Below are 20,057 nucleotides of genomic sequence, written 5' to 3'. Positions count from 1 at the left end.
TCAGATTCTTTGCACATCTCAGTACAGCGGGTGCATTGTAAGTTACATCATTGTGCCCGCAGTGCTGAGACGTCAGACGCACAAGGGAATGATGGGAGACCCTGATCCATTATTACTTTCAACTGTATCTCCTCCAGAATGCTGATATAGTGCATTATCGGGGAGGGGACCTGCCCAGGCTGTGCCTGGCGTCGTGGGACAAATATACTTGGGGGGACCCGCCTGGCGCTGAGGGACAAATATAGTCACCTTGCGGGCCAGAGTTTGACATACGTAGTCTAGTCTAAGACCCTGGTCCATCAGGACTGGCAATATTCACACTGGGTTTGATGGATGAGGGGGCATGCCGGAGTTGAACGCTCCTACGGCTTTCTCTGACATCACTTCAACATAGAAGCGACTGGTGACATCATGCTGATTGACGCCCAACTCCTCGCTGCCTCACTGTAGGGAACAGTCTGTCAATCGGTATGACACCAGCAGTCGCACCCCATCGTCAGAGCAGCCCAGAAGAACATCTGCTCTGTTGGCAAGGAGCAGCTGAATCGCCGACAGGAGCAGTCAGTAACCACTCTGAGCTGACGCTGGGCACAACATTCAGGTAGTTGACTGTTAGTTTTTAGGCTTATAGTAAAACATAAAATAGTCCTGGACAACATCCTTATTTTACAGAAATAAAGCTACAAAAAAACGCAGTGTGTGAACATCGCCATTCAGTGTAAACTTATCCTTTGTGCCGGGAATACAGTGGGATCACAGCGGATTCTTATTTCATCTAATGTATGGATTCCGGTGCTTGGTGCTAATGTTACTTTTGCACTTCTCTATACTTTGAGCTATATAGCAGTAGGATATCTTCCGTATGGCTGTTTCTTCTGTGGCTCGGGACTTTACAAGCAGCGAGCTTCAGAAAATAGACTGCTTTGGGGCGTATGGGCCATGACGTAGATGTGAGGAGCCGGCTGTTGTCAGATCCTGCAAATAGCACATTCTGAGACGAGTGTCTCCTAATGAGGTGCTGGCTATGTCTACACACAGCGTCCAGCCCAGACAACCTGCACAATGTGACTGGTCTGACCACCTCCTTCCTGAGATTCCTGCCATATTACGTACAGTGCCTCTATCTGACATTCACATCGCTGAATGCTGATAATTGTGGGTTATCTCTTCATATCCTGAAACAGCAATTCCCCTTTTAGAAGGAACATATATGAAAGCTATAGACTGTTCCTGTCTTGCACTTTGCAGTGAAGCATCGTGAATAGTCTCCGGAGACTGACTTATTTTATATTGTACAGAAAGCAGCTAATTAGGGTCATCTAGTTGGATGGAAGTAAATGGTCCAAAGTAAAATGCATCATGAGGACAGCAGGATGACTCAAAGGGGCATAGTATGTCTAGCAGAAGCATTTATTGCCATACAGTGTGAACAAGCCCTAAAATCTGAGTGGCTATAAAGGCTATAGTGGCATGGGGGAAAATATTTTTTATGCATACTAGTGCAATTTCATTTTTTTTTTTTTTTTTAATAACTCAAGGAAGCCATTAATTTTCAGTCTGCAATGTTTAGTTCTTCATTCAGTTCCCTATCCCCCATTGATATGCAATTTGCAGCCTGACCCAAGTTTGATTTCTCTCCCAGTAATACAGGTTGGATGTGAGATCTGTGTGTATCCAGAGTGCTTCCTGCTGTTTTCACTGTTCACATATCATCACAGCTTCTATTCTGCACTTATTTACTCTGAGTTATTTCCTGTCTACAGCCTGGTTTTTTTTTCTGCCCTCCATGAGCTACCATACTTTTTTTCCTCTCCTCATTGTGGAAATCCCCTACTGCCTTCCTGCTGCTCTCTCAACACAGGGAAGGGATGGGGAGCAGAGAGCCATCAGATCCAGGAGCAGATGAATTTGTAACATTTTTTTGCGGATCATTCCACTAGATAAAGGACTGGCAGACACTGTGCTACAGCAAAATGATAGACATTTTTAAGGAAAACCATTTAGAAAGTGCCTTACTTTATTTATTTATTTATTTTTACATTTAGTAAGAAAATTAAAAATTTTTTGAAGGTGTAAAACACTTTTAAACTTTAATTATTGGAGGAGAAAATTGCATAACTCTCACTTGATATACATAGCATTACTTTGCCCACGTTGTATAAAGGAATTCTCAGGGAAACGTAATGATGGCTTATGGACGGGTGTGATTGGGATTGGGTCCAACCCTTGTGACCTCCACCCTTGACCAGAAGACATGGTTGGCTGTTCTCTAAACGCATTATGCATCCCTGCGTGTATTTTGGGCCTGGCACCGGCATTCACGTTATTTAGACTGAGCTGCAGTTAGCGACACAGTCACATATAATAGCGCAGCAGATCCGGCGTATAGGAACACCCCAATCTGCATGGAGGAACTTTTCTGAGAAAAGTTTCTAGGAGCCCTTGAGAAAGCGTGTGTTAATGCGAAACAACGTTGGCCGACTGGGTTTTCGTCTGCCAGACTCAGCAATTTTATGCTTCAATAAAAGGTCAGCACTTTATTTGGTATTGAGTGCTGCCGTTATGCACACTTATGTCTGAGGCCCTGATCTGAAAATGGTAAAATCCAAGACCCTACCGGCTCCGCATATTCCGTGCCTTCTGTATGTAGAACCACTTGGTTTCCACGCAGATAGGAGAATCACGGAGTCGTACGTACATTGAGAGATTTTTTTGGAGCAGTTGCACCCTATTTATTCCCTTGCGGGGTGAGCACTTCACGGTATAGATTTTCCCACAGTCCGTCCCTCCATCCCTGCTATTTTCTCAGCCTTTCTGCTTGTTCCTTAGCACCTGTTTCATTCCTTCTCTCCCCCTCGGCTCAGCGGAGTGTATGGAATTTTGTTTAGATCTCGTACACATCCTGGAGCAGAGAGATTGTTTCCTGCAACCATCTGCATCTGTCGGAGGCGCCAGGAGGTGCGGCACCGTACCTGCGGGGAGCAAGTGTCCAACTGCAAAAAAGTGAGATCTAATACGGAAAAAATAAATGCACAGATTTAGTTGCATTTAGCAGTAAATTAAACACGACAGACGCCATGACAAAGCGGACCCAACTGGAAAACTGTTGCGCAAATTGCATCTAGTAAACAAAATATAAAAACTTTTTCCTGCGGCTGCTCTTCAGTGGGGTATGAGTAGTCCCCCAAGAATTCAGTAAGACTACACAGTCAGGCCGCAGCTGAAGCCCCCGAATGCTAACATGGTGTTGTCATGTTCCACTTCCCTTTAAAGATATTGGAGTCTTCACACGTTTTCCTACTGAAAATTGCAGCAGTTCCACCAAATTTGAGACTAAAATTCACTTTTTGCACGCAAACAAGTGCACAATTTGGCTTTTACAGACTTCGTTATCTTCCACGTTCAACTTTGATATGGTCTGTAGGTCATAAATTGGCTAAGCAATATACTAAAGGAACAGAAAAGTGCAATAGGGTCTTATCCGAGTTCATATTAAAAGATTAAAAGAAATTCACTCACCTATTTGTAGGAGAGATCAAGCACATAGGATTGGTAGTCAGCTGCTGCACGTCCAAGGGTCAAACCGAGTGACCGCTGATACATTGATTCTTATGGAAATAATTTATGGACTTTCATGCGCTGCTTGACAAAATACAGAATCCCATTTACGGTGAAAGATTAATCACTTATTCCCAACGCGTTTCGAAGTAAGGAAACAAACATTGTCATCCTCTGAGGAAGAAGTAGTCCTTCGAAACGCGTTGGGAATAAATGATTAATCTTTCACCGTAAGTGGGATTCTGTATTTTGTCAAGCAGCGCATGGAAGTCCATAAATAGTTTCCATAAGAATTGATAAATTGGCTAAGAGGAGCTAAAAAAAAATACAGCTAAAGGAGGTACAAACTAGATATCTGACAGATTCTCATTTAACTCATTCTGTAGCCAGCAGTAGACAGTGCAACACAGAGGTTATAGAAGGCAAACTGTGCAAAATATTTAATGAAATCAGATTACAAAGGCTTTTTTTTCTTTAATGGACAAAAGTGCATGCATTTAAGTAAAAAAAAAAGTTTTAAAAAAAAATGTCCCCAAAGGTCACCAACCAAGGCTGTGAACGGTAAGTGTGAGTGGCAGGAGACCCTGACGCACGCTCTGTGCCTCCCATAAACTAACAATGGAGCAGCTGGTTTGCAGCTGTGCTCATCACCCTGGGAACCTTCGTGCCGGACAGTTGTTCCAGATGTTCTGTGAAATAATTGCGTGGGGGGCGGCTGCTTTTCTCACTGACACTCTGTCTGCATCGCTCATCTTTCATTTGTTCCCCTCGCTTCTTTTATTTCATGCGTCTTTCAGATGCATTCTTCTTCCTTTACTCATTTTCCTGACTTCTGTTCGGTCTGTCATGCGCATCCTTGATCCTTACGGGGCTGGTCTTCATTATCTAATGTTTTGCATTTTGTAGCAAATTTTAATGTCATCCGCTGGATTATATAATGTATATATGATTTTCATTGTTGGAATTTTTGCTATCTGACAACTTTCCTTCTCCCACCCATCTCCAATCATCGTTATCTCTCCTTTTTTTCTTATAGGGAAGGCCTTTGATATCACTTACGTACGATTAAAGTTTCATACCAGCCGCCCAGAGAGTTTTGCACTATACAAGCGGACACAAGAAGACGGTCCGTGGATCCCCTACCAGTACTACAGTGGCTCCTGCGAGAACACGTACCATAAAATCAACCGAGGCTTCATCCGCACCGGAGAAGACGAGCAGCAGGCTCAATGCACCGATGAATTCAGCGATATCTCGCCGTTAACGGGCGGCAATGTCGCTTTCTCTACTCTCGAGGGCAGACCGAGCGCTTACAACTTTGACAACAGTCCCGTTTTGCAGGTACATGTGCCACTGGTGTACATGCTAGCAATTGTGTCCTCTCAATATGACGGCTCAGGGTGCCCATGTCTGAAGTCTCCCCATATACACATTAGATTAATGTCGGCCGACCCCACCAATAACCATGGGGTCGACCAACGGTCTAATATGTATGGGGACGCCGACGTCCTGATGATTGGGAGAGATGTAGATCAGCACGTCCGATTTCGGACTGCATTGTTCTCCCGATGAGCCGCCCGCCTACGTGTCAGCTGGTGACAGGAGTACTCCTGTGTATGGGACAATCGACCGAGATGACTGTCGGCCCAACGGCGGTGCTTCTGACAGCCATCTGATACGTATGATTGCCTTTAGATAGATGGTCATCTATTTGTATGGCCACCATTTAAATTGACATTTCCCATTGAGCAATTATCGAACTTGGATCCTGAAATCTATATCAAACCCCCCGCTGTGGTGGATAGAGTTTTCACAAACCTGTTCACACAATGCAAAAAATTTATCCGCATATTTATTTTTGCAATGCGCTAAATACTTGCAAGCGATGGGACTGGGATCTATCAACCTGCATGTCTACGGTAGAAGGGGCATCCGCGCGAGATTTCTGCAGCAGGTCCTCTCGGACTTGCCATAGCCGAGCTTGAGATGTGTGATCATACCCTAGAAAACTGTCTACATACAGTAGTGAGGCCTAAGCGTGCGCGGCCATGACTCCTCACTGTCTTTTGACTCCTTTTTTTCCCGCAGGATTGGGTAACGGCCACAGATATCCGTGTGACATTGAACAGACTGAATACTTTTGGGGACGAGGTGTTCAGTGATCCGAAGGTGCTGAAGTCCTATTACTATGCCATTTCTGATTTTGCAGTAGGAGGCAGGTGAGTTTCCATTCACTTTTCTTGAATTTGTGCTTTAATCACCTGATATTCTGCAGAAACTATTATACATTACATATAGTAATAGTAATATTTATTGGTGAAAAGGCAACCTTAAAATGAGCCAACAACTCCACTGACGTTATTATTAACCTGGCAGGAGGATTTTGCTATTTAATATGAGCACACCTGGATGTAGGGGCAGAGACCCTAATTGCAGCAATATCACCTACTTGGCAATGTTTTATCAGCAGGAGATTATCACTAGAGGACTAGTTGTCTTGTGCCTCCTGGTCCAATCACGCCCCCACCACTGATTGGCAGATTTCTGTAAAATATTCAGTGTGTAGAGAAAGCTGCCAATCAGTGGTGGGGGGCGGGGTTATAAAGGGCTCAGCATTCCCGAGCTCTGCTAGATCTGCAGCAGAGGAAAGTGATATTCTATCACAACTGCTGCACCCAGTAAACTAAGTGATACATCGCTGGAATCAGGTTCTCTGCCACTACATCATGCTGCTGTCAGATTACATGTAAAAAAAAAACAAACTACTGACCGATTCCCTTTAATGTTTGTTTTTCCTCCTCTAAAATAGAAATTCTGAATTACCATCTCTTTGACATCCGCCAGGCCCTAGTTTTTCGTTAAACACCATTCTAGTGCGGAGGCCTAGATTTTCTTATTATTTTATGATCAATTAACTAATGGACGTACGGACACTCGAGCCTCCTCCGGACATGTGCGCAGAGTAACTGCGCTTGTTCCAGCTTCATTCTATTGTGCATCCATGTTCTGGATAGTAAATCGTGAGAACAGCCTTGTTATTAGTGTTGGGACACTGGTGGACAAGCCAAGATTTGTAGGGCGTAGTTCCTTTTTTGCTCCTTTGAGTATCATTTGCTTTTATCATCCAGAATCTCTCTCTCTCGTATTCAGGTGCAAATGTAACGGCCACGCCAGCGAATGTGTGCGCAACGAGTACAGCAAGCTGGTGTGTAACTGCAAGCACAACACGTTCGGTGTGGACTGTGAGAAATGCTTACCCTTCTTCAACGATCGGCCCTGGAGACGGGCGACATCCGAGAGCGCCAACGAGTGTTTGCGTGAGTCATTTCTTTAAATATTGGCAAAATTGAAGAAGCAGCACCCCTCTCCCCTCTTCCTGTGTATAATCCATTTTAATCTGATTTATATGGCGACATTAATGTCGTCTTTTTGGACGCGATGTGTCATTAGACTCTCCGTTACTATTGCAGCCATCGTGACACTGCCGTAACAGCTGCAACAAATGATGCCCCTTCTGAAATGAGCCTGCATTGTGATTTACAGATGTTGTATATAATGGGGGTGTTTTTTAATATTTTTATATTTTATTCCCTTTTTCCAGCCTGCAGTTGTAATGGCCGCTCTCAGGAGTGTTACTTTGATCCAGAGCTGTATCGGTCTACTGGTCACGGCGGCCATTGTACGGGGTGTTCAGGCAATACAGACGGCCCAAACTGCGAGCGCTGTAAAGAAAACTACTATCGGCAGAATGATGACGAACATTGCTTGGCTTGCAATTGTAACCCTGTTGGTTTGTATTTTTTTTTTTTTACTACCTAGATGCTCCATAGAATCTTCTTGATTGATTTGTATGGAGTAAATTTGCTTAGCGCAGAAAAGTTTTGGGACAACCCATGTACAGCAGCATTTGGTGGCCCTGTCCCCTAATTTTTTTTTAATTTATTTTTTATGCATTAAAACTGCTTTGAAAAAAAAAAATATCAAAAACTGCACAAAAAGCATTGAGCGCTCCGATTACGTGTAGCGGGATGCTGGGCTCTTGCAGGTTCCTCCTGCCCTGCAGTAAGAGGCACATTGCTCCCCTGCACTCAGGAGCGCAACTACAGTGGGTGCAAGGGTTGCAGTCGCACTAGCGTTGTAGATCATAGCGGGCACAAAAAAAGCAATTTGGCCCCCGTGAGAGGACCACTACTGTTTAATCGCCCATGATAGTTGGGGGCCTCTGTTAGAGAGTCTCAACTAATGATACGCCAGCTACTTGTTACTTCTTGTGCCAACGCAAAGGAAGAGAACGAAAACTTGGCAGATCTCTCCAATCCGCGGATTGCCATGATGAATGTAATCTCAATGGGACAAAGCAGGGCAAAAAGGGTCAAACACATGACACACTCTTTCTTTACAAAGGGGGTCCTAGACAAAAACCTGTTCAATGAGGGGTGTTTTTTAAAGTGGTCCCACTTTACATAGACTTGAAGTCAAAGTCATTGGTGATAACTTTCTGACCGGTGGGGTTCCAAACGTTTTGGAGCCGCTCTGATCATCAGAACTGGGAATTTTTATCCCTGTTACAAAATAGAGGGACAGGTTCTTCGCCCAGCTGCCGCACTAGTCATCCTTTATGGCGCTGCCGCAAAATGCCGAGTGCAACACTTGGCAACCCGAAATGGAGTGGTGGTTGGGCATGTGCACTGCTGATGCACTTTAGATAGTAGTCAGACAGATACATGCTAATGGCAGTTTCTTTTGACGCATACACTTGATGAACGAGAGGCTTCCATACACATAAGATGGTCGGACCGTCCTACCAAAACAGATTAATGTTGGCTGATGCCACCTAATGTGTACAGTGGCCATAAATCCATCACAGTTAAATCTGGTCCTTATGGGGTGGGCTTCACTGTATACATTGATAATGAAGAGGTCACTTTGGGGGTCATCCTCTTCCATGCAGTGCACAGAACATACGTTTTCTGCCATCCGCCCTCTTGGATGTCTGTGTTTTTCTCCTCAGTTCAGCGATGCTTATCTTCCACATCCTTTGCTGGAAAATCTCTCCTGGGTCTGAAACAAACAACAAATGGTTCTCTAAACACATGGGCCTGGAGCAGACGGTGTCCAGCACTGCATCCAGTGTAAATAAGCATCACGCTGTCCTCCAAACAAAGGAGACCTCACACTGATTATCTGAGCTCTGCCCCTGCATTCCAACCTCCCGCCTGCCCGACCGGAGATCCTACAACGGCTCCATACTGGAGGAATATGTACCAGATAACTCTAGATATATTCTTTTATCTGTGAATTATACATCCTCAGATCTTAAAAGAAGCCGAGATATATAAAGAGAACGGTTATCCAGAAAATTGGGTCCAGAGTCTCGTTCTTTGTTTTTCCATCCTTATTACTTTGTATAACAATTTCCAGCTGTTCATACACGGTGCAATTGACAGAGGTCGCTTTTGTCTTAATTACTCTTGTGTACATAATCTGCTGAAACTTCCTAATATAACGTTCCCCCCAATACATAGGAGCGCTGGATAACCTACGAGAAAGCCACTGCCAGACTCCTATGGCGGCACCTTTTTCTCCCAGAGAACGAGATAATCAATTTCCTGGAGGAATAACCTAGAAACACCAGAAAACCTTAGTTCCAAAATAATATTGGGAAATCTTGTAAGTCCTGTTACAATCCTGACTTGTCATCTAAATCTTTTGTTACTACTCTGATACCTTGCAGGTTCTCTTAGCACCCAGTGCGATAACTATGGCCGCTGCAGCTGTAAACCCGGGGTTATGGGAGAGAAGTGTGACCGATGCCAGCCGGGCTTCCATTCACTTACTGAGGCTGGCTGCAGGTAACCCCCTAATTACAGATTTATTCCAAGGCTATTCTTCTTATATTGACGAATGTTATATTGAATAGCAATTAAATTCTCTTATTTTTAGACCCTGCGCATGCAACGCCGCCGGTAGCACAGATGACTGCAACTTGGAGACCGGTCGCTGTAGCTGTAAAGATAACGTAGAAGGATTCAACTGTGAAAGGTAAGATGAGTGCAATATGGAAACCAGCGATGAGCATTCATTAACGATTATCGGCCCAGGTTGGAAATAATCCAAAGAACAAGTAAAATGCTTGTGTGTTGAGTGATTGGATAATTTTTGGTAGCATAGAAATTACCATTATTGGCAGCACATCATCCAGTTCAAGCAGGATGTGCTGCCGATAACATGATGCTGTATGGGGACAGAACGATCATATGAACATTCACTCTGTCGCTGTCATCGTTTGCCGGCCCATGTAAACAATCCGGTAAAAAGAGCATTTAAGGACTTGAAAACAGTCTGTTGGTGCTCGTTAGTTGCCTTTAATCAGCCTTTAAGCCTCTCAATGATGTTAAAAGCATTTCACGTTGGAGGGTTACATCTGGAGTATGTTCCCATGTATACCTCTGATGGAAAGATACATGTGGGATTCATCACAAATAGGCTGCCAGGGTTGTAAATATATACTACACGGGAGAAAAGGTAAACTTACGGAGGGCTAAACTTGCCACATGTAGAGTTAAGGGGCCTATAAATTGTCTTTCTCCGCTCCTACACCCAACATAAGGCTAGAACGGGATGTAGACAGGTCCTTGTTCTGTTTCCCGTTTCGGTCTTGATGCGGTTCCTCTGCATCTACGCCCTGGAGATATTTTCCACAGCAGGTGTTGCTACTAACTGCAGTGTTTTTGCTGTGGATTTCTTGTCTGCTAATTAACATGCTACAAGTATGACAATCTGCAGTGTACTCCATATACTGTGCAAAAAAAGTGTCCGCAGCATGCGGATGGGATATGCAGCAATTCGTCCCCTTTTATTGCAGTTGTCTGCAGAATTTGCCCTGTAAATTACCTTGTCAATAGATGAAGCAGTTGCGTTCAGGCTGACTTTCTCTACACAAAGATCCAAACAGGTATAAAGGCGACACAAACACATTTCCAAGATACGTTTTCTTTTGTTCGTCGTGTCCATTTTTTTTGCAAGAAGCACATGGAAAGGAATATGACCTTCCAACCCTCATCTGTTAATCCATTTGTATGCTGTGATAAAAGCCATGTTGCTCCTCTCCCTCCCTTTTTGTTTTTTTAGATGTAAACCTGGTTTCTTTCACATGGATGGGGCTAATCCTCGTGGCTGCACCCCCTGCTTCTGTTACGGCCATTCCTCAGTGTGCAGTAGTGCTGAAGGCTTCACCGTGTCCAAGATCGTCTCCACATTTGAGATCGGTAATTATCTTCTAGGGTAGGGAATTTTTGTCACCCTCCGCTGTGTCCTAAAATAGGAGAAAAGTTAATAACCCTCTTGGAATTGCAACGGCTACTGTATTACATTAATACCGGCCACATCCTGACATGTTATTACTGGCTGATTAGTTGTTGGTTGGCATGCGACACGATGCCATTAGATATTTGCACACTGATGACGATACGGGTGAGAAGTTTATTCGACATGAATAGCGCACAAATAGTATGGACTTTAATGAGGATGTCGTCTTTAGAAGAACAATTGCGCGGCCACCTTTTTCGAGTGGGTTTAAGTGCTCACATTATGATCTCTTGCTGCAGGACTTTTACAGTTTTGTTCTGCTGGCACAAATGTAGGTTGTTCGCCGGGGGGTAGGTTGTTGGCCGCGGTAGGTTCTTTGCTGTGTAAATGCCTGTTTTTGCATTTTTTCATTACTTATACAAAGGAAGGAGAAAAACGATGGCTTATCACCACTGTAACGTGCATTTCGATGCCTGTGTTGTGTCTTTTAGGTACAGATGATTGGTTGGCACAGCAGAGGGATGGTGGAGAATACCCCTTAACGTGGGTTTCTGAAAGCAGCTCGCTATCGGTCACCTCGGAGAGCTACTTTCCCATCTACTTCATTGCACCTGGTAAGTCTATAAAAGAGAGATCCTTGCCTACAAGCTCGTGACACTACGCAATTGAAAATTATCCGTACATATGTGCAATCATCACATCCCTTTAATTGGTTACACAGTCACCGTGCTTCGTCCGTATGGACAGCTGCACCTGGTACTAAAACTTAATCTCATTAGACCGAATAGATCACCACCATCGTACACAGTGGCGTAGCAGATGCGCCACCATCTTTGTATTCTGCTCTACATCAGGGGTATTGTCTTAAACCGAACAACACCATCTCTACCAGTTTTGTTCTGTAAATGAAGGACAAATAAAACATAAATCTTAAAGGGGTTGTGCTTTGCCCAATTTGATATCGGACGTGCCCATGCAATTATTCCTTACCCGACTAATATTGTGCATGTGTTTTGTGATAAAGTGGCCTTCGGGGAAACTCCCGTGGTTTCCTGGGTGCAAATATGTGTGTATGTATATGTATGTGTGTGTGTGTGTGTGTGTGTGTGTGTGTGTGTGTGTGTGTGTGTGTGTATATATATATATATATATATATATATATATATAATTTTTTTTATTTTTTTTTTAATTAAAAAAAATCAACCAAAAACCTGCTCTTTTTCACACCTTCCCCTCCGTTGCTGCGTCCGGTGTCTGCATTGCTGAAATTACGTTGACAATGGAGTTCAGAAGATCTGTCCAAGTTTACGTTGAGCTCACTGGTTGCAGCACTGTCAACGTGATGTCCGCACTGCAGACAATAGCAGACTCCAGGAGCAGCACTGGAGAGTTTGTGCTGGACCTGGGGAGTGTGGGTAAAGCACAATTTGTTTTTTGTTTTTTTTAAATTTTAGCCGGGAGATGGGTTCTCCGAAACTGTAAAACTCCTCTGATGGACAGACTGGCACGATATCTGCTAGGCATCGAACAGTTGCCTGGCATGCATCTGATTCCCGATGTGTCCTTTTGGTCGTGGCTCAGTCGTTATTCTTGTGAACAGTATGAGCTTTGTGTTTTCCATTATTTCCAGAGCCTCGTTTCCCAGCAAGTATTTGCTCTATATTATAATTTTGGGACATCCAGTTCCTGCTGTGTGAGAAGGCTTGCAGAAGATTTTCTGCAGGAAATTAATAAGTGATGAACTCTCTTATCGCAGCCGTCATCTTCTGCACTCTGGTGAAATGTTCTTTGTAGCTGGCAGACAAAATGTTATATTAAGCGACGGGAAAGGCCGTCTGTGGCCCAGGATGTGGTTAATTTAGAAATGCGGTCTGCGGGAGGTCAGGCGCTCAATGTCACCGCTGAGACTCGCTCCCTATCTGCTCTGACATCTAGTGGCTCCACTGCAGTGCTGCAGCTAAGGGGGATTATTGGCTTATTACTTAAAGGGTTTATCCCACCAACAATTATCTCCTATCCACAAGATAGATAAGTGTACAATCTATGGTTGTCTGCTCAGACTATAAGGGCTAAGGGGAGCCGTAGTGTGCATGCCTGACTGCTCCTCCATTCACTGTAGCGTGCATACATGACTGCGCCTCCATTCATTGTCTGTAGCATGCATGCATGACTGCTTCTCCATTCACTGTCTATAGCGTGCATGCATGACTGCTCCTCCATTCATTGTCTGTAGTGTTCATGCATGACTGCGCCTTGCTTCACTGTCTGTAGCGTAAATGCATGACTGCTCCTCCATTCCCTGTAGCATACATGCATGACTGCGCCTCCATTCACTCTGTAGTGTACATGCATGACTGCTCCTCCATTCGCTGTCTATAGCGTGCATGCATGACTGCTCCTCCATTCATTGTCCGTAGTGTTCATGCATGACTGCTCCTCCTTTCACTCTGTAGTGTGCATGCATGACTGCTCCTCCATTCATTGTCTGTAGTGTTCATGCATGACTGCTCCTCCATTCATTGCCTGTAGTGTTCATGCATGACTGCTCCTCCATTCATTGTCTGTAGTGTTCATGCATGACTGCTCCTCCTTTCACTCTGTAGTGTTCATGCATGACTGCTCCTCCTTTCACTCTGTAGTGTGCATGCATGACTGCTCCTCCATTCATTGTCTGTAGTGTTCATGCATGACTGCTCCTCCTTTCACTCTGTAGTGTGCATGCATGACTGCTCCTCCATTCATTGTCTGTAGTGTTCATGCATGACTGCTCCTCCTTTCACTCTGTAGTGTTCATGCATGACTGCTCCTCCATTCATTGTCTGTAGTGTTCATGCATGACTGCTCCTCCTTTCACTATGTAGTGTGCATGCATGACTGCTCCTCCATTCATTGTCTGTAGTGTTCATGCATGACTGCTCCTCCTTTCACTCTGTAGTGTGCATGCATGACTGCTCCTCCATTCATTGTCTGTAGTGTTCATGCATCACTGCTCCTCCATTCATTGTCTGTAGTGTTCATGCATGACTGCTCCTCCATTCACTGTTTGTGGTGTGCATGCATGACTGCTCCTCCATTCACTGTTTGTGGCGTGCATGCATGACTGCTCCTCCATTCACTGTTTGTGGCGTGCATGCATGACTGCTCCTCCATTCACTTTCTATGGGGGAAGGTGGTGGCACATGTACATCATAGGACCCATGTGACTGAATTGAGTGGTGGTCACACATGCACTATTCTCTCCATTCAGACGAGATTTCAAAACCCCTTTATAAGACCCCAGTACCCTACTTATGATTTTTCCTCTCTCCTTGCAGCCAAGTTCCTTGGTAATCAGGGTCTAAGCTATGGACAGAATTTGACCTTTAGTTTCCGGGTGGAGCGGCGGGATACACGTCTTTCTGCTGAAGATCTGGTCTTGGAAGGGGCCGGGCTCCGGGTGTCGGTGCCTCTGATCGCGCAGGGAAATTCCTACCCCAGTGAAACCTCTTTGCAATATGTATTCAGGTAAGTGCTGTGAGCTCAGTGTATGGCGATGGGCCTGAGATAAATGGAGCACTTAGCTCCTCTGATCTATAGCAAGAGCCTGTTTATATTCCAGTGACAGGAGGGATATTAACACATTCCTTTCTAGGGGTCTGGGGCCGGCAGGTTGAGCAATGCACATGTGGCCTGCAGCCGATAGAGATGAGCAATGTGTGCAGATGCATGGTGGTAAAGCCGAGGGACACGTGTTAGTCCTCTGCCAGTCTCTAGGATGGATCGGGCTTTTGTCAGTCAAGCAAAATGTCAGGAATTTGCTGCATACCTCCTGCATGCAAGTGGAGACAGGCCGATCCGAGGGAAGGAAAGGGTTACCACTAAATAAATCACAGAAGACATTAATTTTACGTTTCCTTTCGTCAGTTGCACAACCTTAAAGGGGATTAAGGATAGGTGAGTACTCGTTGATCGGTGGGGATCCGACCGCTGCCACCCACACTGATTGGGGGAACAGGGCACTTTTTTTTCCCCATTAGTCCGACGCAGCTCCATTCATTCTCAGGGGCTGCAGGAAAAATCCAAGTGCAGATCCATAAGGAATGAATGGAGCACCAGATCCATTCTTACAAGGGAGTAAGTGCCCATTCTGCTAATCATTGTGGCACCCAGCAGTCAGATCCCCACTAGTTTATACATCATCTATCTGGGTAGGTGCTAACTTGTTTTCACTGTAAAAGCCCTTTAAATTTCCACAGAGCCCTATGTAATATTCACCATTCAGATGGGAGTACCACATTCATTCTCCAGATTGGTGGGCATTAGTGATGAGCGAATGTGTTCAGATACGGTTTTACATGCTCAAGGGCTAACAGTGTCTTCGGTGTCCTCATATAATCTGGTCGAGTCCCTATGGCTGAATGTTTCGCTGCTGTTCGACAGGCAAAAACCCTGCATGTTTTGTGGCTGTCGAGCAGCAGGCGCGGGGTATCGAACATATTATTCGAGCACGCAGAAGACACTCAGTTTGCACCAGAGCATGCTCAGATAACACCTTATCCGAGCACGTTCGCTCATCACTGGTGGGCATCTGAGACCCCCACCATATTTCTTCCAGACTGAATATCTCTAGTAGATGCTTCATACTGAAGCTGTAATGCCGTCCACATCTAACATTTATTTTCTATGTGAATTTTACAGTAGATTTTGTTCTAGGCCTTATACTAGTGTGTACGGTCCATACCGAGGATTGTGCTGCTCCATACGTCTTGCTTCTTTTCATCTTTACTGATGTTATACATTATATGTTTAGTAGACATCTGCTTTTGTTTTTAAAGGGGGAAGAAGGCGGCTGCAGTTGATTTTTTTTTTTTAGACATATAATCACATTTAAAATCTTCCTTCTTGTTTATGTAATGGAAGATTTCCAGATGTTACACAAGAGACGTCTGAATTTCAAGCCACTTTGTGGGAAATTTTACAAATCTGAACTTCTTTTCTTTTAAAGGGGTGTCAGTATCAGTAGGATATGCCATTACTCAGTAATCGCTGGGGGGGGTCAGAAAATAGAGGGGCTTGAAGTGAATTGGGTCAGCTACAGTTCCCTAACAAGTCAATGGCCAGGAGCGCTGCTGTGAAAGCGAGGCTTTGCTGCATTTTATTTACTAGACCGGTGGGGGGTCCCAGAGCTTAGACCACTAGCAATTAGGAAAGGATTGTTCTGATTATTAACCTATTGAACTCATTGTTTGAACATTGCATGACTGATTCACAGAGTCAGAGGAGTTCAACGCCGCTGAGGCTGTGGACAGAACCAGCGCACGTCGGAAACCGCACTTACAAGCTCTTTCCAATAAAGCTTGTAAGTGCTAAGCTCCTTGCCTAGGAGACCGGCCCCCACAGATAAACTGCAGAGGTGGCCAGTAAACTAAAAAAAATTAAAAATCCCTTCACTCTTGAGAACAGAGGGGATTCTTAATAACCAGTTAATTGCAAATGTTAATTATTGAGAAAAGCACCCATATACTGTACTAGTAAATCTAGCTTGTGTCCCCTGAGTCGTTTGACTTTATGATAACCCAATCCAGGTCCCATTTTAATGGCAGACTATAGCAAATCTGTTCCCCTGGAAATGCAAATGATGTTCTCTGTTCCTTCAGGCTGCACGAGGCTACCGATTATCCATGGAGGCCGTCAGTATCGCCCTTTGAATTCCAGAAAATGCTCCAAAATCTCACTGCCATCAAAATCCGAGGCACATACAGCGAAAGAAGTGAGTTTTGCGGCTGCAGCCCTGTCACTGTGCCATTCCCACCGCCATCGTAGTGTATGTAACCCTTACCTAATGACCATGGGCCACCACGGAGCGCAGCCGCTGAATGATCTTCGCCATTCCCATGTTGGGGCTGCGGTTGCTATAGATGCGGCTTTTGATGAAGTTCTGGCTTCTCAGCACTATTTCACTATGTGTGTGCCATTATAATGAGAGCCACTGTAAAAGGTACATTATAATGGTCCTCTATATACAGCGCGGTATTATACTACGGTTATATAGCCCATTATACAGAATACGGGCAGACTTTACGGTCTGGCGTCTGCATCTGATGTCCTGGTGAGAGTTTTGCAGCGTTAGGAGGGGATTCAGGATCAATCTATTTTCTCTGCAACATTTCAAGGTATTTAATAAAATCACAGCCCTCTTGGTTTCGCCGGACACCCGAGATCTTCCAGGGCTACAAGGTATTAGTGAAGAGTTGTTGCATCAATGATGGGTTGCTGTGTTTGCTGTCCCCATCATACGTGGTAAACCTTTTTTCATAAAGCGGCTTAAATCCCCTTTCATGTACTTTATTATGTGACCGGTGCATCCCTTGCTGGAATAGACAGCCGTGCAAAATGGATTTCAAGAACACTAATACCAAGACGAGCGGCCGCCGGGTCTCCACTATTGTGGGAGATGAACATTCTCGGAGATGCTAATCTTCCCAAACTTGCCCAATATCTTTATTTTTCTACTTTGGTTTTTTTTTTATTTTTTTTTGTTTTCTCCCATACATCAGTATTTTATATTTATCAGTGAATTGTAATTTGATGTGTAATCCCCGGTCTCTTCTTTCCAGGTGCTGGCTTTCTAGAAGAGGTTACTTTAGTGACTGCCCAAGTTGGAGCTGGTAGTCCTGCGCCGTGGGTAGAGGTGTGCAGCTGTCCTGTAGGGTATATTGGGCAGTACTGTGAAAGCTGTGCCCCTGGATACCGGAGAGAGAATCCCAGCCTAGGACCCTACAGCCCGTGTGTGCTGTGCACTTGTAATGGTCATAGTGAGTCTTGCGACCCTGAGACGGGTGAGTGCTGGCAGCAGCTGCTTTGTAATGAACATGCTAGGAAATGAAGCCTTCCCCTTCTTACTTAGGAGTTAAACATATAGACGAGGCAGCTGTAATATAGTATATAGTATGACAAATCAAGGATTGAGTTGAGCGAATAAATTTGCAGGACCATGGTACAGGGTTGGGAGCCCTGCAAACTGCTTACTACACCTCTGCATCTGTGGATCCACTTCTGATTAGCCGACCTGGTGCATTGTCATGTGTGCACACTGCCGCAACGATAGCATTGTGCTAGGACTGCTAATCAAAAAAGAAGCTGGCGATGGCTGCTGACCTGATCAGGGTCCTACCAATCGATTAGCTGATGTTTAATTAAGACACGGACATTTCTTTGCTTTACTTTTAAAAGCTGCCCGTTTTATAAATCCTTTGACATATTGTAGGAAAATAACAATCATTTTGATCCAGGTGCTAAGATCTACACCTATCACTAAAGGGGTATTAGTGCTTGGTGGTGCCAGGCGCCCCTTCAGGTGTGCTCGGTGGTGCCAGGCGCCCCTTCAGGTGTGCTCGGTGGTGCCAGGCGCCCCTTCAGGTGTGCTCGGTGGTGCCAGGCGGCCCTTCAGGTGTGCTCGGTGGTGCCGGGCGCCCCTTCAGGTGTGCTCGGTGTTGCCAGGCGCCCCTTCAGGTGTGCTCGGTGTTGCCGGGCGTCCCTTCAGGTGTGCTCGGTGTTGCCGGGCGCCCCATCAGGTGTGCTCGGTGTTGCCGGGCGCTCCTTCAGGTGTGCTCGGTGTTGCCGGGCGCCCCTTCAGCTGTGCTCGGTGATGCCGGGCGCCCCTTCAGCTGTGCTCGGTGATGCCGGGCGCCCCTTCAGGTGTGCTCGGTGATGCCGGGCGCCCCTTCAGGTGTGCTCGGTGTTGCCGGGCGCCCCTTCAGGTGTGCTCGGTGTTGCCGGGCGCCCCTTCAGGTGTGCTCGGTGGTGCCGGGCGCCCCTTCAGGTGTGCTCGGTGGTGCCGGGTGCCTCTTCTTCTTTTCTTTTAGCGAATGATGAGTTTTCTACACCCGGACCCCCACTGATTACGACTTACGACCTGTCAACAGTTTTATTAAACCTTAACTATGGTGGTTGTTGGTGCATTATGTTTATATGACCAGTAGATGAGCGCCTGCTCTGACAACATGTTTTACCCTATTCTGTAGGAGTGTGTAACTGCCAGCACAATACAGCGGGCCCCCACTGTGAGCGGTGCAGCGAGGGATTCTATGGCGACAGCACTGCAGGCACCAACTCGGACTGCCAGCCGTGCCCATGCCCTGGAGGCTCCAGCTGTGCTGTTGTACCTCGCACTAAGGAAGTGGTGTGTACCAACTGTCCCCTGGGGACCACAGGTGAGAAGGATCCACTGGTTTGTCTGTCCAAATAATTTTCTATTGGTCTTTACTAGTGATGAGCAAACGTGCTGGGATAAGTTGTTATGTGAGCATGCTCGGGTTCTAACCGAGTGTCTTCGGCGTGTTCGGAGAATATGTCCGAGTCCCCGCAGCTGCATGCCTCGTGGCAGTTCAACAGCCGCAACACTTGCAGGGATTGTCTAACGAACCGTATTAGTTATAATAAGGATGAGCAAATCATTCTAAATCAGTTGAACACTACGTTTCTGCAAATGATTTGCACAAATCCAGAAAAATGGTGGCCATATCACTGTCACATTGCTGCTCCACTGTCCCTGGTCCAACCGCAGCTCGCCGCTGGCAAAATTCGAACTTCATAAGATTAGCGTTTCTTGTAACTTGGAGTTTCAATTTTGTTTTATAAATTTATTGTAACAATAGGAAAAAGATGCGAGCTTTGTGACGATGGATATTTCGGGGACCCGCTTGGTCAGAATGGCGCTCCCCGCCCCTGTCGTTCCTGTGAGTGTAATAGCAATATCGATCCCAACGCTGTGGGGAACTGCGATCGTCTGACCGGCGAGTGTCTGAAGTGCATCTATAACACGGCTGGATTTTACTGCGACCGCTGCCGAGATGGCTTCTACGGAAACCCTCTGGGGGCTACACCGGACCAAAAATGCAAAGGTATCCAACATTTTATTTCGATTGCAAGCGATTATTACAAAGAATGTTTGAGCGCCTTTGTCTGCGATCAGTGATTATGGATGTCACTTTGGAATTGTCCCTTTTCAGCCTGTGGTTGCAACTCATATGGGACCGTAAAAAGTCAGAGCAATTGTAATCAGGTGACCGGCCAGTGTGAATGTTTGCCACATGTTACCGAGAGGGACTGCTCCGCCTGCGAGCCTGGATTCTTCAACCTACTGAGTGGTAAAGGATGCGAGCGGTAAGAGTCATCCATTTTACTTCTCTCCTACAAGTTATTGTGGAAAA

General features: G+C 45.4%; 1 protein-coding gene across 1 annotated transcript in view; it reads left to right on the top strand.

The window, feature by feature from the left end:
* LAMC1 (laminin subunit gamma 1) overlaps nt 1–20,057 on the top strand; it is a 99,068-nt gene that overhangs the window by 65,819 nt on the left and 13,192 nt on the right. The window contains exons 2-15 of the mRNA XM_073571332.1: nt 4,595–4,899; nt 5,647–5,777; nt 6,709–6,875; nt 7,160–7,348; nt 9,293–9,410; nt 9,502–9,600; nt 10,690–10,826; nt 11,358–11,480; nt 14,181–14,370; nt 16,503–16,615; nt 17,463–17,684; nt 18,870–19,058; nt 19,503–19,748; nt 19,857–20,010. Of these exons, the coding sequence (XP_073427433.1) occupies nt 4,595–4,899; nt 5,647–5,777; nt 6,709–6,875; nt 7,160–7,348; nt 9,293–9,410; nt 9,502–9,600; nt 10,690–10,826; nt 11,358–11,480; nt 14,181–14,370; nt 16,503–16,615; nt 17,463–17,684; nt 18,870–19,058; nt 19,503–19,748; nt 19,857–20,010 (2,383 nt within the window). The remainder of the gene's footprint in view (nt 1–4,594; nt 4,900–5,646; nt 5,778–6,708; nt 6,876–7,159; nt 7,349–9,292; nt 9,411–9,501; nt 9,601–10,689; nt 10,827–11,357; nt 11,481–14,180; nt 14,371–16,502; nt 16,616–17,462; nt 17,685–18,869; nt 19,059–19,502; nt 19,749–19,856; nt 20,011–20,057) is intronic.

The sequence above is a fragment of the Dendrobates tinctorius genome, unplaced genomic scaffold (assembly GCF_039654945.1).
Source record: "Dendrobates tinctorius isolate UK_male_01 unplaced genomic scaffold, ASM3965494v1 ptg000029l, whole genome shotgun sequence".
NCBI lineage: Eukaryota > Metazoa > Chordata > Amphibia > Anura > Dendrobatidae > Dendrobates > Dendrobates tinctorius.
Note: the sequence above shows the minus strand (reverse complement) of the source record. Positions and strands in the feature narration are given on the sequence as shown.